Source organism: Anoplopoma fimbria, chromosome 9, assembly GCF_027596085.1.
Source record: "Anoplopoma fimbria isolate UVic2021 breed Golden Eagle Sablefish chromosome 9, Afim_UVic_2022, whole genome shotgun sequence".
In the NCBI taxonomy this organism is placed as follows: domain Eukaryota; kingdom Metazoa; phylum Chordata; class Actinopteri; order Perciformes; family Anoplopomatidae; genus Anoplopoma; species Anoplopoma fimbria.
This window is the reverse complement of record NC_072457.1, coordinates 11,706,631-11,729,626: the sequence shown is the minus strand read 5'-3', so window position 1 is coordinate 11,729,626 and position 22,996 is coordinate 11,706,631. Positions and strand designations below refer to the sequence as shown.

The 22,996-nt window shown below is 38.7% G+C and overlaps 3 protein-coding genes across 3 annotated transcripts; all 3 read right to left on the bottom strand.

The window, feature by feature from the left end:
- Positions 1-424: 424 nt before the first annotated feature.
- On the bottom strand, positions 425-4,716 carry hadh (hydroxyacyl-CoA dehydrogenase). Its single transcript, XM_054604295.1, has 8 exons — positions 4,515-4,716; positions 3,444-3,572; positions 3,196-3,353; positions 2,835-2,961; positions 2,002-2,091; positions 1,849-1,921; positions 1,466-1,582; positions 425-739 (listed from the first exon to the last, which is right to left on the bottom strand). The coding sequence occupies exons 1-8, from the start codon at positions 4,629-4,631 to the stop codon at positions 621-623; spliced, it is 930 nt and encodes a 309-aa protein (XP_054460270.1). The 5' UTR covers positions 4,632-4,716; the 3' UTR covers positions 425-620.
- Positions 4,717-5,686: 970 nt separating this feature from the next.
- On the bottom strand, positions 5,687-9,972 carry LOC129095912 (cytochrome P450 2U1). The gene is made up of 5 exons (XM_054604523.1): positions 9,457-9,972; positions 7,651-8,301; positions 6,920-7,081; positions 6,542-6,709; positions 5,687-6,439 (listed from the first exon to the last, which is right to left on the bottom strand). Exons 1-5 carry the CDS (start codon positions 9,866-9,868, stop codon positions 6,258-6,260), a joined length of 1,575 nt encoding a protein of 524 aa, XP_054460498.1. The 5' UTR covers positions 9,869-9,972; the 3' UTR covers positions 5,687-6,257.
- A 1,611-nt stretch (positions 9,973-11,583) lies between these two features.
- sgms2a (sphingomyelin synthase 2a) lies at positions 11,584-16,686 on the bottom strand. Its single transcript, XM_054605116.1, has 5 exons — positions 16,241-16,686; positions 15,240-15,357; positions 14,253-14,406; positions 12,670-12,836; positions 11,584-11,769 (listed from the first exon to the last, which is right to left on the bottom strand). The coding sequence occupies exons 1-5, from the start codon at positions 16,684-16,686 to the stop codon at positions 11,584-11,586; spliced, it is 1,071 nt and encodes a 356-aa protein (XP_054461091.1).
- Positions 16,687-22,996: the final 6,310 nt, after the last annotated feature.

Here is a 22,996-nt window from a genome sequence, read left to right as displayed (position 1 = left end):
ACTTAAAGGATTTTGTAAGATATCCACTTGATTTGTCTGATTTCAAACAGATGCAGCCTCGTTAACAGGTGCCAAGAGGAGCAGCAACGTGTCAGCAAAGTCAGAGAAGAAGAGGACTGGCTTGTTGACCTGTACAAAGAAATGGCCTTGAAAATGTTTTATGAGTAAATAAATACAATGAACACGTCTGTTACAGCTCAAGGATGTAAACAACACGTAAGTAAGTGCAGCTGAAGGCCTCAGGTCACATAAGTGAAAAAGATTTATCTTCCACATCAGTGTTTTTGTTGTACTGCCAATATGAATTTGACTGATGCTAGTAAATATCAGAGGCTTTGTGTTTTGCATGTTTAGCATAAATATTACCCAGCTCTGTATCTGCACAGTAGTCAACACCACTCCTACAATAAAGACAGACGCCAAGTATTTGAAAAATCATTTTTAATCAGATTTAAATCACAAAAAGATGTGATACAGTGGACGTCCATAAGAAAATGAACTGACAGACAAAAGTCGTGCTTTAATATAGAAGGCACTTTCTCTATTTCCGTTTCTAATCAGTCCCTGTTGGATGGATTATTTTCTGAAGTTCTGACTAGTGTCACATCGACGGGATTACATCACTTGTACTTGTAGAATCCTTCTCCTGTCTTTTTGCCCAGTTTGCCCTCTGCAACCAACTTGTTCAGCAGCTCACTCTGGGCAAAGCCTGGGTTCTCAGGATTTGCTGCAGACCAATCTGAAGATATGCAATGACAAAACAAGTTAAGTGTCTTACATGTAAAATATCAGTTCATTTGAATCTGTTATATCATCACAGGCGGTCACCTTTTAAAAAAAAAAAAAAATTCATATCCAGTGGTGGAGGAAGTATCAACCAAGGTACTAATACCAAATGGTGAAAATACTCTTTTACAAGAAAAATTCCTGCATTCAAAATGTTAAGTAAACGTTTGCAAGTATAATAAGGAACATTTATCCAAGGTTAAGTTCAGTAAAAGTACTCAATGTGTATAATTGGCCTGTGTGACTGTTATATTGTACATGTACTGTACTTATATATTCCAGATTATTTTTACTCCTGCATTACTGTAAAACAGGATTTGACTGATTTAGCTCTATGAGGTGGAGCTTATTTTTAAACTACTTTTTATAGGAATGTAACTAATGATTATTTTCATTTTGGATACATTTTGGGATTATTTCCATTAAGCAATTTATTGATTTGTTTGTAGAAAATTCTGAAAATAGTGTGTTATGCCATCAATGTTACCCCGAGCTCAAAAGTGCCACCTTTAAAATGCTTTGTTTTGTTCAACAAATATTCCGCACCTCAAAAATGTATTTTATCCTATTTCAGTTATTAAAATAATTCAAATGGAAAAGCAGCACTTGACTTAAATGGTTTTCAAAATAGTTTTCAATGGTTATATCATACTTGTATTTCCCACATAGTTTTACTCACAGTCCATGATGAACTTCATCGTGTCTAGTCCTACATAGTCGGAGAGCTCAAGGGGACCCATGGGATAACCACAACCGAGTTTCATGGCAATATCAATGTCCTCTTTGGATCCATCTCCTGAGGGAGAAAACAAAGATACAGAAATCATAAAAAAATAGAAGATTATACTTAATTAGACCTCAAAAACCTCAATATTTAATACTGTTTGTAACCCAGTGTAGCTCAGAAAGTAGAGCGAGGATATTTGATATTTGGAAAATGAGCTGAACTTTCTTCTTATTTTTCTTCATTGTAAGCCAATGCATAACAATTGGGTAACAATACAAAAATGTTACTATGTTACTACTGACATAACATACAGGTGCACATGCAGGTATACGTACCTCTCTCATACATTCGGACGGCCTCTATCAGGTAGGGAAGAAGTAGGCGGTTTACAATGAATCCTGGCGTGTCCTGAATAAAGAGATGTTGGATTCGTCTGAGTCGGCTGTTAAGAGACTACATCTATAATGACATCAGACAGGAGATCTTACCTTGCAGGACACTGGTGTTTTTCCCAGTGTTTTGCTGAAGTTCAGAAGAGAATCCAGAGTCTCTTGGCTTGTTGCTGACATCCCAATGACCTGTGAAAGATTAACACTTTGATTATAATAAAGTGTAACTAGCAATATACAGGTGTTTCTGACCCAGGGATTTGAACAAACAAACATCCAGTTGCCAAGCAAAGTCCTCATGGACTGAGCTACCAGCGCCCCTGATTGTGGGAGCTTTATATTTACCGTACAGACAAAAGTGTGGAAAAAGTCATTTCCATGAGTTAAGTGTCGGTAATAATGTGTAATTAGCATATTTTTCAAAATGCAGTGGTGAATGGCCAATAGAGGGAGGAGTTGTTGCGCCTCCATCAGCTTACTAGTGATTTAAAGTTACCTACATTTATTCAGTTTAAATATTTAAAACAGGCAAATATTTTGAAGCATTTTAAAATGGCTTCAAATGGAGTTATGCAATATATTAACAGTAAAAAATGTGTATTCTGTTTCCTAACAATTGCCCTAACAGCCATGTAATACAACCTAATTCAACACTAGCTTTCTCTTGATTCGCCCTACATCTAATTTTATTATGTTAATGAAAAAAGGGAATTCATGTTTAAAAATCTTATTTCAAGGTCTGTTTTGTTCTCTAGAGGATCCTTCAGTCTCTTGAGAAAGGTGTGAAAGATTAAGAAAAACTGCTGCTGGATTGATGGTGTTTTCCTTTCTGATTCGGTTGTCTCTGAGTAAATCTGAATTAAAATAAGAGTCGTCATAACAACCATTTTTTAGAAACCTGATTATGTATAAAAAAAAACATGGGGTCATACCTCTACAAGCTTCATCACAGGGACTGGATTGAAGAAGTGAAGGCCGCCGAATCTATCCAGCCTGTTGGTGGAGCTGGCGATGTCGGTGATGGACAGGGAGGATGTGTTGCTGGCAAAGATGGTGTGTCTAAAAAGCGTGCAGAAAAGCATACGTAAAACATATGGACAGCAGTTGATAATATAAGCAGACATGACGTTAAAAACTTTTCATTTCAATCTCCTTTCCAAAAAGCACCGTATGTTACGTGCCAACTTCCATCTCCGATCAAAACTTGGTCTTAGATTAAGAAATGAACAGTATTGAGTTTCTAATCTAACAGTTATAGTTACAAAATAAACACAGAAACAGAACGATGCTCACGCTGGTGCCAGCTTGTCAAGCCCACCGAAGAGATCCTGCTTGATTTTAAGATTTTCCACAATGGCCTCCACCACAAGATCTGTGCCGTGAACCACAGATGCAGCGTCTGTCGAGGTCGACACGTTCTTCAGGGATTTCTGGATGAACTCTTCACCTGCCTGAAACAAACCACAATGCAATAACTCCCATTAATTCATCAAATTTCACTTTTGTGTTTTTTATTTTCGTCTGTGGATCTACTGTCTTACCTCTGGCTTATCAGCAAACTTCTTCTTGACCACTCTTTTGAGGTTCCCCTCAATTCCTTTGACTGCCTTTTTAAGGATGTCTTCATTTGTGTCCACGAGTGTCACCGAGTGACCAGTTGATGCAGCGACCTGTCAGAAAGAAATTAGGTCAAAATAACTAGAAACACAGCCTTCAGGGTCAGTGATGTTGAGGTGGGGGCAAAAAAGTAGGGACCTAAACCGCATTGAGGATGTAGTGTGTTCACAATGGCAGAGACACAAAATTAAGAGATACTCAAAAATACTTGAGTAAATCCTGGAAAATATATATATATAAAGTTTTTTTTATTGTGCTGCTGATGGTAACTTTTTTTCCCCACCACACAGAGCACAAATGAAGTGGAGGACACAGACTGAACCAGAGGTGGTGAAACAGCTGGATGAGGAATCTCGGAACAGTATTTCAACAAAAGTAAGTACCACACAGTAAAGTCAGATATATTTATCTTTGTATAAGAAGTGCAGAACTATGTTTATTGTTAGACTGCATACAGTTAGTATGTAGTGTATCATATACTTAACTTGGGACACAGCTCAAAATCTCAGTTGATGTGGCGAGCGACACCATGTGGCAGAATGTGCATCCTGCAGTTCATCGAGAGTTAAGTCTTGTCATGTCACACACCACAAGGTGACTGTGTTTAATGAACGACAACTGAACTATTTCACAACACAACTTCCTTGTGGGAACAATGTGTGGCTGTGCTGTGAGACAAGACACCCATTCACTCTCAACGAAATATGATACAGCTACAGGCTTTTATTTTGAAGGCTTGTATGACATGTCATATATTGCTGGTTGAACAACTTGCACAAGACACAAAGGTGCTTTATTGAACTGCTTTATGAGGTTTTTTTCGGTTTTAACATAGAGGAGACTTAAAGGGTGAAGAACAAATGGTTGTTTTTGCAAATACACGTCCACCCAGCCGCACCCCCTCCGTTAAAGAGCAGCTGCTCCACTAACCAGCTATCAGGAAGCTATCTGCAGCTACATGGCTACACATGGACCAGAGGCATCGAGCCGCTTACCTGTGCGATCCCTGCTCCCATCTGTCCGCCTCCGATGATCGTGACATGTTTAATAACGACACTCCTCACAGCCGAAGTCGACAAACCTCTGCAGATCTGATGAGTGAAGAACGCCATGATGTGTCAACAGTGTCAGCCTGCTGCAGGACGAGACGCACCGGGCACCCAGAGGAGCAGGAGGAAGGTCGGCGGTCACGTGACTACGGCGCACCACGACCTTTCACACAGATATAGTCCTTAGTATGGAAGTAAACATGTACACAAATGTTACTTAAAGTGTTGCATTTCGAAATACAGAATTCGAAATACAGAATGTAAAAATACTCCATAAAAGTTTGAGTACAGAATTTAAAGTTTAAACTTAAAAAGTATTATAAGCTAAATACACTTAAAAGTATACAATGTAAATACTCGTTATAAGAAATGAAAGTCCTTTCAGTGTTTGGAATATTATATTATTCTGTTTTTTTATCTTATCCATGTAAGCCCATTTTAATGTTATTTGTCAAATACTTTGTGTACTACTGGGTAGTATAGCACTAATTCATATCATATAAGCATACCTTGTGTTTTATGTAAAATGAACAAGTAACTTAATATAGTTAAATAAATAAATATAGTGTAGTAGAAAGTACAGTTTGTCCCTCTGATCTGCAGTGGAGTACATGAACAGTATTAAGTCGCATAAAATGGAATTACTGAAGTTAAGTACAGGCGCAGAAGTAAAAGTATGCAAGTATTATCAGAAAATCATCAACGTAAGAGTACTCAACAGAATAGCACATTTGTGTTGGTGGAGGTGAAGCATTTTAGCGTCAACCTGATTTTAATTCTACACTAAACACCATGTAAAAAGTGCCAGAAAATCCCCTGCTTGTGTAAAACAACACTCTGCCCTCGGCTATGTACTTCTTATGAACTGTTTTCTTATTTTTCAAAATGACAATGAAAAAATTATCCTGATGTGCGATCAGTTTATTCTTGCAGGATTATTATTTTTTTACATTATGATATTGAAGTTTTATGTTTTTTTCCAATAACAAAGTTTCGAGCATTGAGCCAATTATTCCTTCTACTGTTTGGATAAAAAGATGGTCTTATGTTTTTCACAGGGATACATCAAAATAATCATAAAATGTCAGCACTTTTAGACAAAAACATTGAAGAGTAAATGAATAGAACAAAATATTTATTCACTATACATTGAGTTAATTATTAATAAGAAACTCTTTGACACATTGCCAATAATCCATTCATCAAGTCAATAAGGAAAATATACTTTTAAACTTTTAGAAATCCTTCTTTCCATAATGCCCTAATAAACACCCTAATGTTTGCTTATTTCTCAGTGGCATGCATCATAAAACCGATCGGCCCATTCAGCAGGGGCCTTTGAAAATCAAAAGGCATCTGGCATGTAATACTGACCTTAATAAATAAGATTGAAATCCTGACCTTAATTATTACTTGATTATCAAGTAAATATATTAACATTTTCTGGGTCCAGCTTCTTAAATGAGATGATAAGAAGCTGCTTTGGATCATAGCATTGTAAAGATAAACAGATAACATGCATCCATAATTGCATTAGAAAAAGGAGCTACATTCCAAACAAAAAACATAACTTTTTTTCTATTATGTTTTTTAGATTATATTTTCTCTCCAAGAGACCTCAACCCACATCGCAGTTGTCATGCATATTTGATTTAGAGAAAATTTGTTGGAAACAAATATTCCTGTGTTTCATCTCCGAGGGCTCACACACACAGTGTATGGGCAGGGTGCCAGCGTCAGGCCGAAGCGTCCGTGCAGTGTAGGAGGAGGCGTTCCCTCTGGCAGTCTGAATTTGAAGGCCTGCAGTAAGCTGGTAACCGTCAGGAACAGCTCCATCTTCGCCAGCTGTTCACCCATGCACACCCTGCGACCTGTAGGATACAGGGGATGAATCATAAGCCCATGGTGCACGGACAATTAAGATGCATTTATAGATCATTATCTTAGGCCGATATGAGTGAGGAATGACGTACCAATCCCGAATGGTATAAAGCACTCTTTCCTCAACAACTTCCCCTCCTCGTCTAAGAAGCGCGCTGGGTTGAAACTGTCAGGCTCGTCCCACACAGTCGGATCTCTATGAACAGACCACAGGTTGGGCACAATAACTGTCCCTTTTGGAATAGTGAAGCCTCTGAACACTGGAAAAAAGAAAAGGGAAAAAACACGCTAAAAAGCCATCGACTCAGCAAATCAGATGTTAAATTATGACAAATCAACTAAATTCAGCTCTGTAAATAATTATAACCCTTGAGATACAATCATTATCCAAGACACTGAAACCTGACTAATTGATTATTAACAGAGGATTCAGTGAAATACAAGGGATCACAGGTGCTGCTTAACTTTACCTGTTGTCTTGGAGGCCATGTGAGGAATAGCCAGAGGAACCGCAACAGTCAGTCTCTGCACCTCCATGATGGTGGCTTCAGTAAAAGGCAAACTTCCCTTATCAGTCAAAGACAGGATCCGATGTTTTCCAACCACTTCATCAATCTCTGTCTGGACCTTGTCTGAAATCAAAACAGTGGGAAAAACATTAGGGACGTCATTCATGGATGATTAGTCCTCATCTCAACAAATAAGTACAACTCGAGTGTTGATTTTGGACACACCGTAGGCCAACTCAATTAATGTCAAAGTGCAAGAACGTGGTAGTCAGATGCATGCTGTGATGTGCTGATCAATGTTGTGCAAGAGTAGGAGAAGTGGTTAATGCATAATCAACATTTTGTTGTCCTTAAACGAGGAAGTACTTCAGCCGTGGGTTCCCGCAGCAGATTTCCAAATCCTTTTTGCCAATATGGGCATTCCCTTTATGTCGAAAACCAAAGATTGCGATTTGTGTTCTCTTAAAAATATTTCACATTCGTATCTTCAACATACATTTCACTTGTCAATGTCTCAACTACAAATATTGAAGTAAAAATTATATTTTATATCATGTAATTATTTACAGTATATGAATTGAAATCATAAATTAATTGCATTATTTATTTCAAATGGTATAAGCAAACTACGCAAAGGGCTACATTTAACAAGGGTATGTAAGGGGTCTGAAAAGGACTATTGCTACTTTTACCTTGGATATCGGGGTGTAAGACCATGTAGAGCAGAACCCACAAAACTGAATTAGCGGTGGTGTCAGTGCCAGCGATGAAGAGATCTCCTATTATGTAAAAGAGATAATCTTCTGTGAAGCTGCTGTTCTCCTCTCCAGCTGCTTTCTGGGCCAACATCTCCATCAAGTACATGTCTACGAGATCCCTCGGGTGGTCAGGATCTAACGTTTCCCGGTGCTTTGCAATGATCCCCTTCAGAAACGTTGTGATGTCTCCTTCCACCTGACGTAACTCCTTGAATACCCCAAAGGGAAAGTAGTACAGCAGTGGGAAGATGTTGATCAGGACTGCAGCGCTGTTCACACAGATCTCCAGCCCACGATCCATCAGGCCCAGCATGTTGCCGAACTCGAGGTCCTTGTGATGGAAACGCTGTCCCAGGATCAGCGAGCAGATGACGTTTGACACGGCGTTGCTAATCAGCGGGGCCAGGTCCACACCGGTGGCAGCGGACTTCTCATTCAGTTGCAGCAGCTCTGTTTTGATGGTAGCCAGGCCTTCCTGGATGCAAGGCTCCAAGCTCAATTTCCCCAGGCCAAAGTTTCGGAGTGTGGCGTGACAGAACTTGCGCTGCGTTCTCCACACTGGCCCGTAGGGTGCAAAGACTATTCCTATAGTTCAATTAAACAAGAAAAGGGATGGCATATTAAGTCAGTTTCATTCTTATCTTATGTACTCATCAAACAGTAACATACCCATAAATACCCAGTTAGTAGGCTTGTTCTTGTGTTTAGAAATGCACACACTTGCATATATATTTTATCACTACTATTTTATAGCTAACAATTCTCCACTGTAATTGTTGTGCATTTAACAAACAAGTATTGTTCTTCCCTAAATCCTACATTTGAATTGTATAATAACAAAGCTTCAATCTTTGGAAATACCAAATATGTTTTTTATGCTATTGGTCAATTTGTTTACTGCATAGCCCAGTTGTAAGATTTAAGGTGGTAAAGATAGCCTGTCGCTACTGTACGTTACAGCTATATTGGCAAGTGATAATGGAATAGATGAGGTATACCTGTAGAACTAATGGAGTCTAATACAACAGCCCCTCTATAAATCCTACACACATGCATGTTATAATATTCACTTTTACTGAAACAGTTTCAGAGGTGTTGATTGAACTTAATGGTCATTGTGGAGGCTGGAGTTTATTCATCTCTAATTCAACATATTGTCTCCAAATAACCAAAACAAATCGGAATTCTTCCCTTTTAGTTGCTGCAAAACTTGGCCATGTAGCATTTGAGTGCTGGTGAATTTATGGTGCTGTGCAGTGTGCTGTTTATTTGATGGGTACTTGAAGGATACATACACAGTGCAAAGACAGGGAGAAGAACTGGAGAGTAAACATTGGCCCTACAACTCCATTTTTAACATCGTTTTCACAGCTGAGCTAGAGTAAGATGTATTCATTGAGAAAATGTGAACCTATCCTCTGATCCAGCTGTGGTTATACTGATGTGTGTCTAACAGTTTGTCCACCTCCTTTTGTTATATCAAAGACAGCTGACTAATATTAGAAAAACCTCTCAGTATAAGTAAAAAACAATTCAATGCTTCCAAAATGACAATGAAGTTGTTTTAAATAAATGATAAATAAAATCATTCAATGTCTTATTACACTCCATTAGTTGAGCAAGGTGCATCTAATAAACTGTGAGCTGACTGTGGCTGTCCCTTTCATGCTTAATGTTTACTCAACACTGAGATAAGGCTGATGATCAGTAAACAGTTCTTTAAAGAAAACAGTTGTTTACCTTTGCGTTTGGTCATGATGGTGATAGAAGGGATATCCGGTCTGTCTGAGAACACCTCGGGGTGGTTTGAAAGCGCGTCCTTCACCACTTCATAGCCATTGAGCACCACCATCAGCTGACTGCCCACAAAGATGCTGTATATGTTTCCGTAAACCTCAGCCTGTTCCGTCAGGACGACCATAGCGTTTCTGTCGGCGCTGTCTTGCGTTTGTCCAAACCTCCTCCGGATGAAGGAGGGGATGAGGAAGGAGCCGAAGTTGCCGACTACCGGCCATGGTTTCGGACCTGGCGGGATGTTTCCGAGGTCCGCTCGTTTCTGGTGAACGTAAACTAAACAAACCAGCAGCGACAACACGAGCAGAGCTACGACGTCAACGCTGCTCAGAGGCTCGAGCCATGACAGCGAAACCATGGTGACGAAGTTAAACTTAATGGGCTGACAGTACTATCCCATGTTTAGGAGTACTCACAAAGTCAAGAGTAAGTTCAACAATATGCCAACTAGTTAGGCGAAAGTAGTATTTAACCCCGCATCTCATGCTCTTCCTGTGTTGGACCGTTACTGGCTTCCTATTGGCTGACAGCGCTGCGGCCCGATGTGATTGGTTCACCGTGACAGTGACGACAGCAGGACTATCAGCCAATGAAAGGAAAGGCAGGTTTATTTACTGTGGCACTGGTAAGAGAAATACAAGTGCATCCAAATTATTTCTGTTAAAGATGTTCAAAAAAAGATATTTAGGTTAGAAAAATACAAGAGTATAACATGGGGGGAAAGGAGCTCAAAATAAAAATGCACATTACATTTTCAGTTAAAAGCTACTCATGAACATAAACATATTTAGCTTATTTTTAAAACACACAAATATGAGATCCTCTGACAGTTTTTTAAAATCCTGTTTAGACATGTATCCTCAAACAGTTAACAAACCGGTTTTAAGGTTATAATAGACTGAGTTTTTTTCAGTAGTGAGATGAAGGAATGATTTTTTCCTGTTTAGAAATCAATAATAATGTCAAGATTACTGACTTGTTATTTTGACAAAACAAAGGGAGTCAAAATAAGCCTCCACTTTGAGCTGTTCTTCTTTAGCACCAAACACAATGATCTCAGTTTGGTCTTTTATTTGATAGAAGAACATTCTGGTTTATACAGCCATCTATGATTCAATTCAGTATAGTCAGTCTTTGAAAACTGAGTATCATCTGCGATGGTAATGTTTTGTGTGATTCTGCCTAACTATAGCACATAGAGGTTAAAAAGCAGGGGTCCAAGGATGGAGCTATTAGTAATTCCACGTCATCCCAGATAACCCAGATATGTAGCTGCCAATGGTTTATGAGATCATTGGCAAAGTTTGAGGACTGAGCTGGGAACAAATCGATGGTTTCCTCAAACATTGCATCAGAATTCTCAGTGATGTAGTTTTCTGACAGTTTCTGATCTAAGGTGGATGTCAGGGGCAACGTACATGTTAGAGAAGATGATCAGAAGATGATCAAACAATGCAACATCTCAAGCCATGATAAACGACATGACATAAAGTTTGAGTATACAGCATAATGATGACCTGATTCATTAAATCAAAAATCACACTGAAGCCTTAGTATAGTTAAACTTTAATACAACATTACAATGTTGAGACTACAGCTATGGATATACACATGTAAGGCTACTAAAATGAATACAAAATGAATAATAATAATAAACTTAAAAAAACAAACAAATATTTCAAGACTTGTAATGGCAGTTGTGGTACACCTACTGATGTTTAACACACTAAGGCACCTTGTGACTTGAGCACATTGATATCATATTGAGGTAAACCCCGTCAACACATACAGTATGAAAGAGCAACAGTAGCATATCCAAAATCAAGTCTTGCAAATACTGTAACAAACCTGCAAGTCTGTAGCAACAAACCGTTAGTGTCTGAAGGTCACTAGAAGCTGAGTTACAAAAACACTGATGACTTTGCAGGAGTTTGTGTCACAAATAAATTACATCTACAAAGAACACACATAGACCATATTATTATCCTTCATTTTTGCAGAGATATTTCTTTCATAGCTATGCATTTGGTATAATCATGTTGCTGTCCAGTAGACAAGGGGATCAGGGTCATGTCATTCCTCTCGCGTGCTCTGTACCATCGAGTACTTCTTGCAGGGGTTCTTAAGGCAGGCGGGAGGCCAGGTGATGGGCCAACTGTAAGAGCATGGCACCGAAGTTTGGACGTTCTTCTCCATGAAGTTGAACAGTGGGTTCCACCAGGTGTTGGTGAGGTAGTTGTTCGGCGAGCATTTCAGAGTCTGTCAAGAAAATAAAAGTTATCCTTTAAAATAACATCAGTAATAATAGGAAAACAATTTGTTTATATAGTATAAAGTGCTGCTTATGAACAGGTCAAACGCTTACTTTTTGTCATAATGGGACTTTTTATATGATTTAAAAGTTGCTCTTTGTGCAATTGCATGTGAGACATGTCTCATAGCCATGTTGCAAGAATGTTTTTGTAATTGTCTTAGTGGCCTAGGAGTGTAAAAGTTACACCAAGAACATCTAATACTTTTTTACTAATATCAAAGCATAGGTTCACATATTCTTCTAGTCTGTCTTTAAACAATACTTGGATGCCGATGTATAATATTTGTGTACAACATACAAAGATGCATATCACTCAAATAATCTGAATAGAGGAACTGAAAAACAATAATACCAGTCAGCAGCCAAGATTGGGATTTATATTTGTTAAGCATGTTAACCATATGATTTAAATATTCCCTGAACATTCTTTTTACTGTCTATTTTTTGGCCAGTAGATGGGGTAATTTCCCATGTTGAGAAGCCACCTATTGACTGACTGACTGACTGAAATTATATCCAGTTCTGACACATTCTGACACGCAGGTTAAAAATATACTTCTACTTACTCTAAATATGTAATTACATGTAATAGATGGACCATTTCCTCTAAACAAAACCTGCAATACATTACTGTGCTGACATGTAACTCTTTTCTGGTACACTTGAGGTAAACTCTGTGAACAAGTTACAGCCATATGTCATCAGACTGCCTTTCATTCATAATGATTAATGTGTAACAAGGTTCAATTAGAGGGGAAAATTCATCTCTGAAAGCCCTTTTTTAAACTCTTTAAACTCCAACATGCGCACAAGCAGCCACCAAATGTTAAACTCTGTGTTCAGACCTGTAAGTTGGCCATCGTGTGGTACCACCAGAACAGGCGGGAGGTGATAAAATACGCCACGACCACATCCACACTGTAGTGCTCATGTGCCACCAAGATGCACACCACACCCACGGCGCTCAGCAGCCAGCACATCAGATGGTACCACCAAAACGACCGTGGCGAGTCTTTATGGAGAGGGAAGAAAGACAAGAGTGGTGGAAATATTTATGACAACATGCATTTGTGGTCTTCTCTTCCATGTTTTCACTGTTGAAAAAAGGCAGTCTGTAGCATTTCAGTGCAATGTGGCAACACACAGACAAGCAGGGCTACAGCAAAGAACATGGTTATAAGGATAATATTAAACAACTGAACTTCTGCTTGTAATATCTCATCCTCACAGCAAGTTTTCCAAAAATTTTACATGCACTTTATCCATATAACATATCTTCAGATATCTGCTGTCAATCTTTAAATATCTGAGTGTTTAAAGGAGACATATGCTCATTTCCAGGTTCATACTTGTCTATATCGGGTTTTCTACTAAATTATGTTGACATGCTTTAATCTTAAAAAAAACCTCTTTATTATACTCCAACTGTCTGCCTGAATATATCTGTATCCAACCTCTGTCTGAAACTCTTTGTTTTAGCACATTTCAAAAACATTGCGTTGCTAAGCAACAGCTTAGGTCCATGTTTACTTCCTGTCAGCTGATGTCATTCACACATATTGCAACCGGAAATTAATGCTGCAATCCGTTACAAGTCTGGAGTTGATAATTTCGTGTCTGTTTTCCTGACTTCCGATCTAAATGCGTCCGAAGGCATCTGCTGTATAAAGTAACCAACTTTAGATCAACAACTAGAAAATCCTCCTCTGAAAATCTAATTTAAGACATTTCAAGGATCTGCAGGATCCCTGTTTAAAGAGACGGAAGGACTAGTGTAGTAGGCTAGTACTACATGCTTGCAAAGCACAAACCACCTGAATGGAAGTGGAATTGGCAGCTACAACGTTGTTGCAGTACGTCACAGAACACAAACACTACATAATACACTACATAAAGTTAAAGATTAGGTATTTCAATGTGTGCGCTGCCGTGCCGCTGTGACGTCAGGTGTGTTTATGTGGGCAAACTCAGTCTCCTACTTGGAACTCTGACTTGAATTACATTTCCAGGGTTTTGGAGGACCTTTTTTTCGAGTACAGTGGATTGCAGCATAATCTGGGAACACAGTTGGAATGTTGAAGTTTAAAAGTGTGAAATAGTCTATATATTTTTTAACTTGTCCCAACCGTACAGAAATCCTGATTGCTCGATTAAAGGCACAGTTTCTGAATACAGGCTGTGTGTATAACTCCATGGATTGATACTTAAACAATAATTATATAGCTCTTAGACCTGCTTTATAATAATAAAACAGGAAAATCGACCTAATTGGTCGTAGAAAGTCAACGTGTAGCTGTAGGAGAAAATACTGTGGGCTATATGGGATGAGACTGGAAACAGACAATGTAATTTATATATTATTCATGGGAAATTCACATAAATTATTTATAAACACAGCAAACAAACAAGTGATGCTTTGAGTACTCACATTCCTTGATGAATAGGTAGGTGAGGGTGAGCATCACTGTGTGTCCACTGTAGAGGAAGTCTCCACACAAGAGGTGGGAGTTTGTCATGGACAGACCTCCACCGGAAATCAGCCGCAGAATTCGCTGGATTTTTGCCTGTGAGTCTCCGTGAAGCTGATAGAGAACAGGAAGTAAACAGACGGAAGCAGAAAAACTGGATCAGAAACAACATTAACATTGAAGCTAATGATGATTTTTATATAGATAATTTAGCAACTAAACTGTTTTCAAATTATCAATAATAAACTCCAACAAATGTCCAAAAAAATCAGATTCAATTTGCTTGTGTTGTCTCATCCAACACTTCAAAAGTAAAAAAATACATGGCATTTTTGTTTGATAAAATACTTATGAAATAAAAACTGATTCTAAGGTAGTTGATTTTCAAAACTATTGCTTATTAAATAAAATCAAAGTTAATTTTCGAGTCTACTGTTTGCTTGGCAACTTCATGGCAACTACTGCACCTGAACAATAATTAGTCTGGCAGGAAACCACCCTTTTCAACTCTACTCAACATAATTGGATTTGAAAGATGAGAAACATGTATTCAAAATGAAGAGTATTTAAAGAAAAAAAAATAAAGATAGTTTACTGTAACCGTATAATCAACTACACATGATTGTAACTTATGCTCCTGCTGCTCGAATTACTGGGGGTCAAGTAGCTGGCGGCTTTCATACAATGTCCAAAACTCCTAAACTGTCGAACATCTGATCCTTTTGCACAACACAAACCATCAAACAACAGCTTGCAGCAGATGTTTTCGATCAAACACTGATGCACCTCCAGTATTGTTGTTGTCCTGAGGCGTTAAAAAGTCTAAATGGCTTTTTTACAGCTGCCTCTCTTGTGTTGTTGTGCAAAATGAGTCCCAGAGGGTGCACGAGAGAACACGGTTGATCGACGACAGCTGATGCCCGCTCTGATGTTTGCATGCTTCTCACCTTAGGAGCACAAGTCATATGCATGCCAGGCACAGGCAGGGTGGTGATGTACATGGTGACACAGCGGTACAAGTACAGGGTGCCAATGAGGAAGAAGAACCGCCTGCTTGCTATTGATCTGCAAAATAGAGATTATAATAGCCATAATGGAGGGATTGCTGATATATTGCATATTTTTTGTCAAACATCTACTTAAATCTACTAAATTCTGGAGATTTTTGCAGTGTGATGATGAATCGGAGGGCTCCTGCTGAGCAAGTCAAATTGATTTTTATTAACCAGACCACATAATGACAATATAAATCCTCCAGCGGTTACAGTGTTAGATATGTTATTGGTCATTTTGCTTGCATTGCTAAGCCCATTTTACTTTCAGATTTTTGTTTCTATATCCTTATAGGCAAATAGCTAAATGTGAAAGACATGATGTCAAATTAAACATTTCAGCAACAGTTAAACCTCAGTGGTCTGGTTTATGGTGCCGGCTAAGAAGCAAAGACTGCTTCCTAAACTATTCATATTGAGCATACAGAGAATCCTCTATTGTAGAAAAGACAATGCAATTTCTTCACTAATGGCAACCCCAATGTGATGTATTTCCTGAGTAACGGGAAGACCTGTAAAGAGCATAGATATTTTACAACACCTAACCACAAAACAGTTAACTGTTTCTTCGGCCCAAAAAAAACACTATAGCCTACTCTATATAACATTTCCTGCAGTAAAATTACATTTTTCACTTGACATGTTTTGAGAGCCTGGTGTTGTTCCGTATATTTTCATTTATTTTTAATCGTTTTTTGGACATCAATGGAGGCCTATAGCACATAAAAAAATAAGCTATTTCAGACTATTGCTGACCAGACAATACTTATTATTAGGATCAGTTGATTGTTAGTTTTGGTGTTTGGAATCACAGGATTTGTGGACCATAACACCAGACCTATCCCTTAATTTGAAAGAAAAAACTTTTTACAATATATAGTACCAAAGGTTCTCACCTGTATCTGAAGAAGAACAACTGTATCATCCAAATGGCCAGCAGCACCATGCCATTGATCTCTGTAACTGTAAAAGCCCATTTGACCCTGTCAATATAGTCAAAAAACTTATCCGGGAGAGGCGGGCTGCTTTCTTTGGGCGGGACCCTCTCATGGACAATCGTGATGACAACAGTCGTCAGGACCAAGTTAAAGCCAGCATAAAAGAAGGCCAGCGCTGTCTTCCACCACTCCATGGGCAGACGGTTGACCTTGGACTCTGGCACGGAAATCTTGACATAGTCATTATGCCTCCCTATGCCTTTCCGAAAACCCCGCTTTGTATCCTCTCCACCAGGCGTGTGGACAGGACAGTTTTTACCGTTGCTGGGCGCAGCACCACCACCCTCCATTCCTGGGTTCAGATTATCAGCGGCTCTCGCATCCACAAGCTCCTGTGACGCCATGGGTGCCTGCACTGTCCACACACAGGCACCGCTCCACTGGATTGAGGCTTTTTAGCTGCCATGAGAGAGAAACATAAGGTTTGAAAACTGACAAACACAGGTACTTCTTAGCTGCAATGATGTCAAATCAAAATGAATAAATACAGGGGGAGATGAACTCTGATTTACTTTTGTTTCCACTCTTCCTTATCCTAGGGATTAGCAAAGCAAGAGATGTTGCTTTTATTGAAGCACAGTTCTTAATTCCACTGGCTGAAATGTCCATTTTAGACTGGAAAACTACTTTGGAGTTTATAGCAGCAAACTATACTAATGTGGTTGTATGAGTAAACGTTGTGTGTTACATTTTCCTTCCCCTGGACATTCACCAGAACCACTGTGACAGTTTTCTGTTTGGAAGTTCAGTCAGACTTTTATTTTGGGCCTGTCAATGTCTTTCCGCCACATTGCTTTAACTTAAAGACTTTGTCCTCAACAAGCAGCTGCTCTAGTCACTTCAGTGGTTTTCATGGTCAAACATCGTCAGGTGCAACAAAATAATTTGCATACTCTTTATAAAAGTTTCAAGCTGTATGAATGCTAAACTAACTTAAACTAAATTGAACTAAACATTGACATTGAAGACATTGAAAGTCCATTATTGACCTTAGAAACAGTAGTCTACAAAACAATCTCACCACCACCATGTTCTATTAAGCTGTTCTGGAGCTATTGATTGCATCACGGCATATGTCCCTGCAGATGGAGTTTGCTCAGTTGTCATGGAATTTGCAGAGACATTTTTTTCTGAACACCTTAAGTACTTCTTGAGATGTTCAGAAGTCCATGGTGGCTTTAAAGTCCATGACAACAGGGCAAACTCTATCTGCTGAGGAAGATCGTGTGGTTTGATTGAAAGCTCTAAATGAACCTTGTGGCGAGAATGTTTTGTCAACAAAAAAAAAAGTAACTAGAAGAAAACCCACACCAAAATTAAAACTAAACTAAAATAACATAGAATAAAGTAATGGGTGGATTGTTGGGAGTCAGAGGTAAATGGTTTGTAGTGACACTCAGAAGACAAAGTTGGAAGCGAGCTACTGCAATGTTTGTTTGTTGAGCTCTTTCGGTTAATGACTCGAGAGAGCACTACGGCAATGACCATTTTCCTTCTTTCATGTCTAAAAGCCTTCTATTCCTTTTAACAGCTCCATTAATGGATTTGAGGATTATGCTATCAGCCCTGAAATGCATCACAATAAATGTCATCTGGGATACAAACATAATGATATGTTTACCTGGAGGCAAACCTGGCACTGGGGAAAAAAGAGGGGATAAATAGGGTGTATGGATGGACACAAGAGAGCTCCTGAAAGTATCAGTTTCCTAAGAATCAATTTTTGGGAAAATATTATTACAGCAGAGAAAAGATTATTGTAGAATGCCCTCTGAATAACCCACGGCAGATTCAACCTCTGTTATGCAACTGATGGAAAGCAAAAGAACATAAAGTCTGACAGACTTAAAGGGATCATAGAGTATATAAATACTGACTAAGACAGCAAATAAGATCAACAAGAGCCGACCTACAATATGAGCCAATTACAATACCATGTACCTTCTGTTATTAGTGAGATTATGTTGCAGCCCTGTGGTGTATTCTACTGTAAATTGTGAACCTAAATGTCAAGGACAATTATGTATTAATGTAGTAATTGTGTTTCTGATGTAGCAAAGTGTGTCCCTTTTGTTTTTTCGGAATACAACTTTTTTTTTTACTACTCTAATAAACCAGCTCAGATTAATAGAGTAAATTCAAGATGTCTGTTCTGAAGATAAACATCAGAGAGATAGACTGTGGCGACCATGTCATCTAGAAACAAATCTTCTACTGCTCCATAGACTGTGATTAATGAAACACTATGACAGCGGATGACATCAGCGGATGACAGCGGTGTTGATGCTGGGTGTAGTGAGGGGTGCAACACGTAGCTCAGTCTGTGGGGGCTTGGCTTGGAAACCGGAGGGTTGACCAAGTTCCTGCATGGACCAGTTTGCCTTGAGCAAGGCACTAAACCCACAAACTTCCGGGGCATTGAACAGTAACTACCCACCGCTTATGTTAGGATGGGTTAAATGCAGAGGCTAAGTTTCACTATATGCTATGCTGTGTGACAATAAAACTTGAATTACATTAACACCGGATGACTTTGACTAGAGATGGTGGGGAAACCTTGCTGTTAAGTCCAGCATTAAGTTTTTACGGTTTGGACATTTTAGGCAAGAAAAACTACTCGGTTTATGGTTCGGGAAATATTGAGGTCGGGATTAAGAAAAAAACTACGTGATTAAGTACAACAAAACAGTCACAACTCAAGAATGCATGATTAGGTCGAAAGCTCCAGAAAAAGCTAGTATGCAGACTTTTGAGTTGGGATGCTTGTCGAACTACTGTTTCAAAGGTCAAGAATTAACTTTTACATTCTACTTGGTTAATGTTACCAAACGATTGTAGTGATGGTTGACAGTAGAAGTGGAGATGTAAAGCAGTCTCTTGTACACTTGAACATATCCAATTGTTATTATTCACAGAGCTACATGAGGTCAGTTGTTAGGAAAACAAAAGGATATTTAAGGTTGTTCTAAGTATTTTAGTGAATGCTGTTGTTTTTACTGATGAGGACAGTCTCTCTAAGTCTTTATGCTCAAAAATTGTTGATGAGGCAGATTACTTCCTGTGAGTTTTTCCTTTGAACAACCTGCAGTAGTTTATGTCATATATTATCATGTATCATAGTCTGTGACATATCAGTGTGGTAGTCAATACAATTTAGATGGACCATATTTATTTTCCAGTGTTCACTGTGAGTCTGCACTACTGTACATGGGAGGTCAATGTCCCAATTAGACCAGTTTTCCACCGGTCCCCTCATCCCCAGTGTACAGTACACTGTGTTTTCCCACCATCCGGAGCACCCAGCACTCTAAAGGGATGGGTGGTGATGGAAAACTGGCAGAAAAACCTATTCCACATGGTCACAGGCCGTAATGGATAACTTGGCTGCTTCTACTCGCTCAAGCTATTTATAAAAAAAGCCACCCAGTTGCCTTGAAGACTGTATTTTACTCCAGGGGAACGAGGCTTTGACTCCATTTTGGGACCTTCATAATAACAAGCTGCTATTGCTGTCCACTCATTTTCTTCTTTACATCATGTGGATTGTTTTCATCAAAGGGAGGGTTAAAACACACCAGAGGTGGCCCAGCCCTTGAGGGACTGTTGACATTACAGAGAGGAGTTGACTCCATGTTATAAATGTAATGGATGTATAGAAAGCATGGAAACTGCATGTTCAGCAGAACAACATGTTTTGGTTTTAGTTTTGTTTCCCAACATTTAGGTTCAGTTCAGAAACAGATGCTGATAATGTTAAATATATATTTCAAAGGTATCACTGAAGATGATGTGATTTAAGTATTTGACAAAGGTTTGTATTTCACTTTGGCACTTTGTATGCTGCTGTTTGAGATTCAGTAATTAAATATAAAAAGAAAGACTCATTGGCTTTGTGATTAAAAAAAACATGTCTTTGTGCTTTGTGAGATGACAAGATGGACATGCTTTTTAAAAATAGTTATCAGTAATAGCAGGGGAGTAGGAAGTTCAGATTCTTTGCCTTAGTAATAATGTACTTAATAAGTAAAAGTACAGTTGAGCAAAATGTTCTTAAAGTTAAAAAAATCAAAATTCTCTGTATGCATAAAACTCATAGTGTTATGTTATTATGTATTACAGTATTGGATTGTTGATACTGATGCACTAATGTCTAAGTAAGCTTTCACTGTTGTAGCTAATTCAGGTGGAGCTAATTCTAACTACTTTATACAGTAAATTAGTTTAATATAAGACAATGCATCATATTATATAAATTCCTCATATGTCTTCTACCTAAACTCTTAATCTCAAAAATATGTATGGCTGTCAACTAAACGTACTGCAGTAAATAGTACACTGTTTCCCTCCAAAATGTAACTTAGGAGCAATATAAAGATTATTCAAGTATTTCAAAGTAGAGTAAATGTTCTTAGTAACTAACATAATATTAGTAGAAGTATGCTTAGTAGATGTTCATTACAGTAGCAGTAAATAACAATACTGTGTATTCATTTACCAGTAAACTAATAAAGCGAAATGTTTCAAACCTTTGGTATTACCACAATGATATTCACTTCCTGTACTGGATCCCAGGACTATAACTTATTGTATAACACTAGTTACCTCTGCAAAGCTAGTTACCTCTGCAAAACACATAAAATACACATTCTATGCTGACATTTTGTTTCATTTCTAAAAAGATATCCACTTTTATAGCGTACAAGCCAGAATGGCCACACTGAGCATGGAGCCACCCTTATTTCTTTGGGTGCCATAACCACATGCGGGTTGGATACTGGCAGTAATGTCAGGGTCAGGACTGGGTGTCTCCCATGCATCCCAGTTATTACAGGACAGCAGTCTGCCACATGTGGTGACTGCAGCATGGCCAGCTTTGAAGTTTACTTTTGGGGTGTAGCACAGTGGCCCCACAGACCATGTTAAACACCACGTTCCATATTATGAGGCTACTGGGTGGGGCAACAGGTCATTGCATATCCTGTAATTAAGCCCTCGTTTTCAGGCAAAGCTATTGCAGTTAGAAAATGACAACTGAATTATTAAATTTGGATTAAAGCAGCTGCATGCAAATCATCATCACACAGTCTGTGTGCTGGGTTTAATACTGTACAATTCAGAAATATTGTTAGGCTTATGTGACAACTTGTCTATTAGTCTCTGTATGCCACGTGATGCTATTGATAAATACCCTGATTAATGCTATATTTAACTGACATCATCATACCATAAACACGTAGTCTCCCCTCATGTCTACTGTACTGTAAAGGAAAATTCAGAGATGTATCTCTCCTAGAATTCATATCCACAGCATATTTCTCTATCTGTAAGCAAGACTGATAAAAAAAAAAAAAAAAAAAAGTTGAATGTCAGGACTATTAAAATCAATCCGGCTATACCATCCTTCTGAAGATCACACATTAATGCCGCAATTAAAGACATGCAACCGAACACGTACCGACGAGAAGATGAGGATCTCTGATACACATGTTGCACAGTTTGTAGCATCCTACCTGCCTTGCTCGGGCCTCCTAGCGCCTCTTCCTGTAGTTGCAGTTCCTTGAATGCTTCGCCCTGCTTTGGTCGCTGCTCGGGCTGGACTGCTACATTACGCGACGGTGCGGCTCGCTTTTGAGGGAGCGCTCCTCCCCGAAGCCCCGCATATTCTCACATCCATCCAGCCTCCGTACCCAGCATCCTGCCTCACAGCCTCTTTAATTCAGAGTGGCTGTCCTGTAATCAGCTCAAGCATCGCCCTGTAACTCAGTTCGTGTAAAAAAATAAATAAAAAAAAAGGTCCGCCAGACAAGCATCTTAAAGCAGTGAGCACGATGTTTTATTAATAGATTCATATGTGAATATAGGCTTTTAAAGAGGGACACGACATCATATGTTTTACTATTTAAAATGTAAGCTTACAATAAAATGCAATTCATATCCATCAAAATGTATTCCTCGTTTATTTGGTTATGAGTCATTCTCATTTTTAAGTATTTTCACATTACGTTATTTCTAGCCATATCAGTAATACTACAGTTCACCTAAATATTTATATTCATTTATTAAAATCTAATTTTATTCATACGATAACTGCTCATGTTGTAACGAGAAAAACCCTTAGTACTGGTTGCAGATCAGTTTAGTCATTCATTCAGTTGCTGTGGGGGCTTACAGGAGACAACGCAACAACGCAACCAAACTGACATCAGATCAGTTTTTGTGCATTTTGTACTACCTTGTCATTTGCAAGTGCTATCATCATTCAGTTGATTGTATGAACACATTTTCATTCAAACTGACATCAGATCAGTTTAGTCATTCATTCAGTTGCTGTGGGGGCTTACAGGAGACAACGCAACAACGCAACCAAACTGACATCAGATCAGTTTAGTCATTCATTCAGTTGCTGTGGGAGCAGGAGACAACGCAACCAAACTGACATCAGATCAGTTTAGTCATTCATTCAGTTGCTGTGGGAGCAGGAGACAACGCAACCAAACTGACATCAGATCAGTTTAGTCATTCATTCAGTTGCTGTGGGAGCAGGAGACAACGCAACAAAACTGACATCAGATCAGTTTAGTCATTCATTCAGTTGCTGTGGGAGCAGGAGACAACGCAACCAAACTGACATCAGATCAGTTTAGTCATTCATTC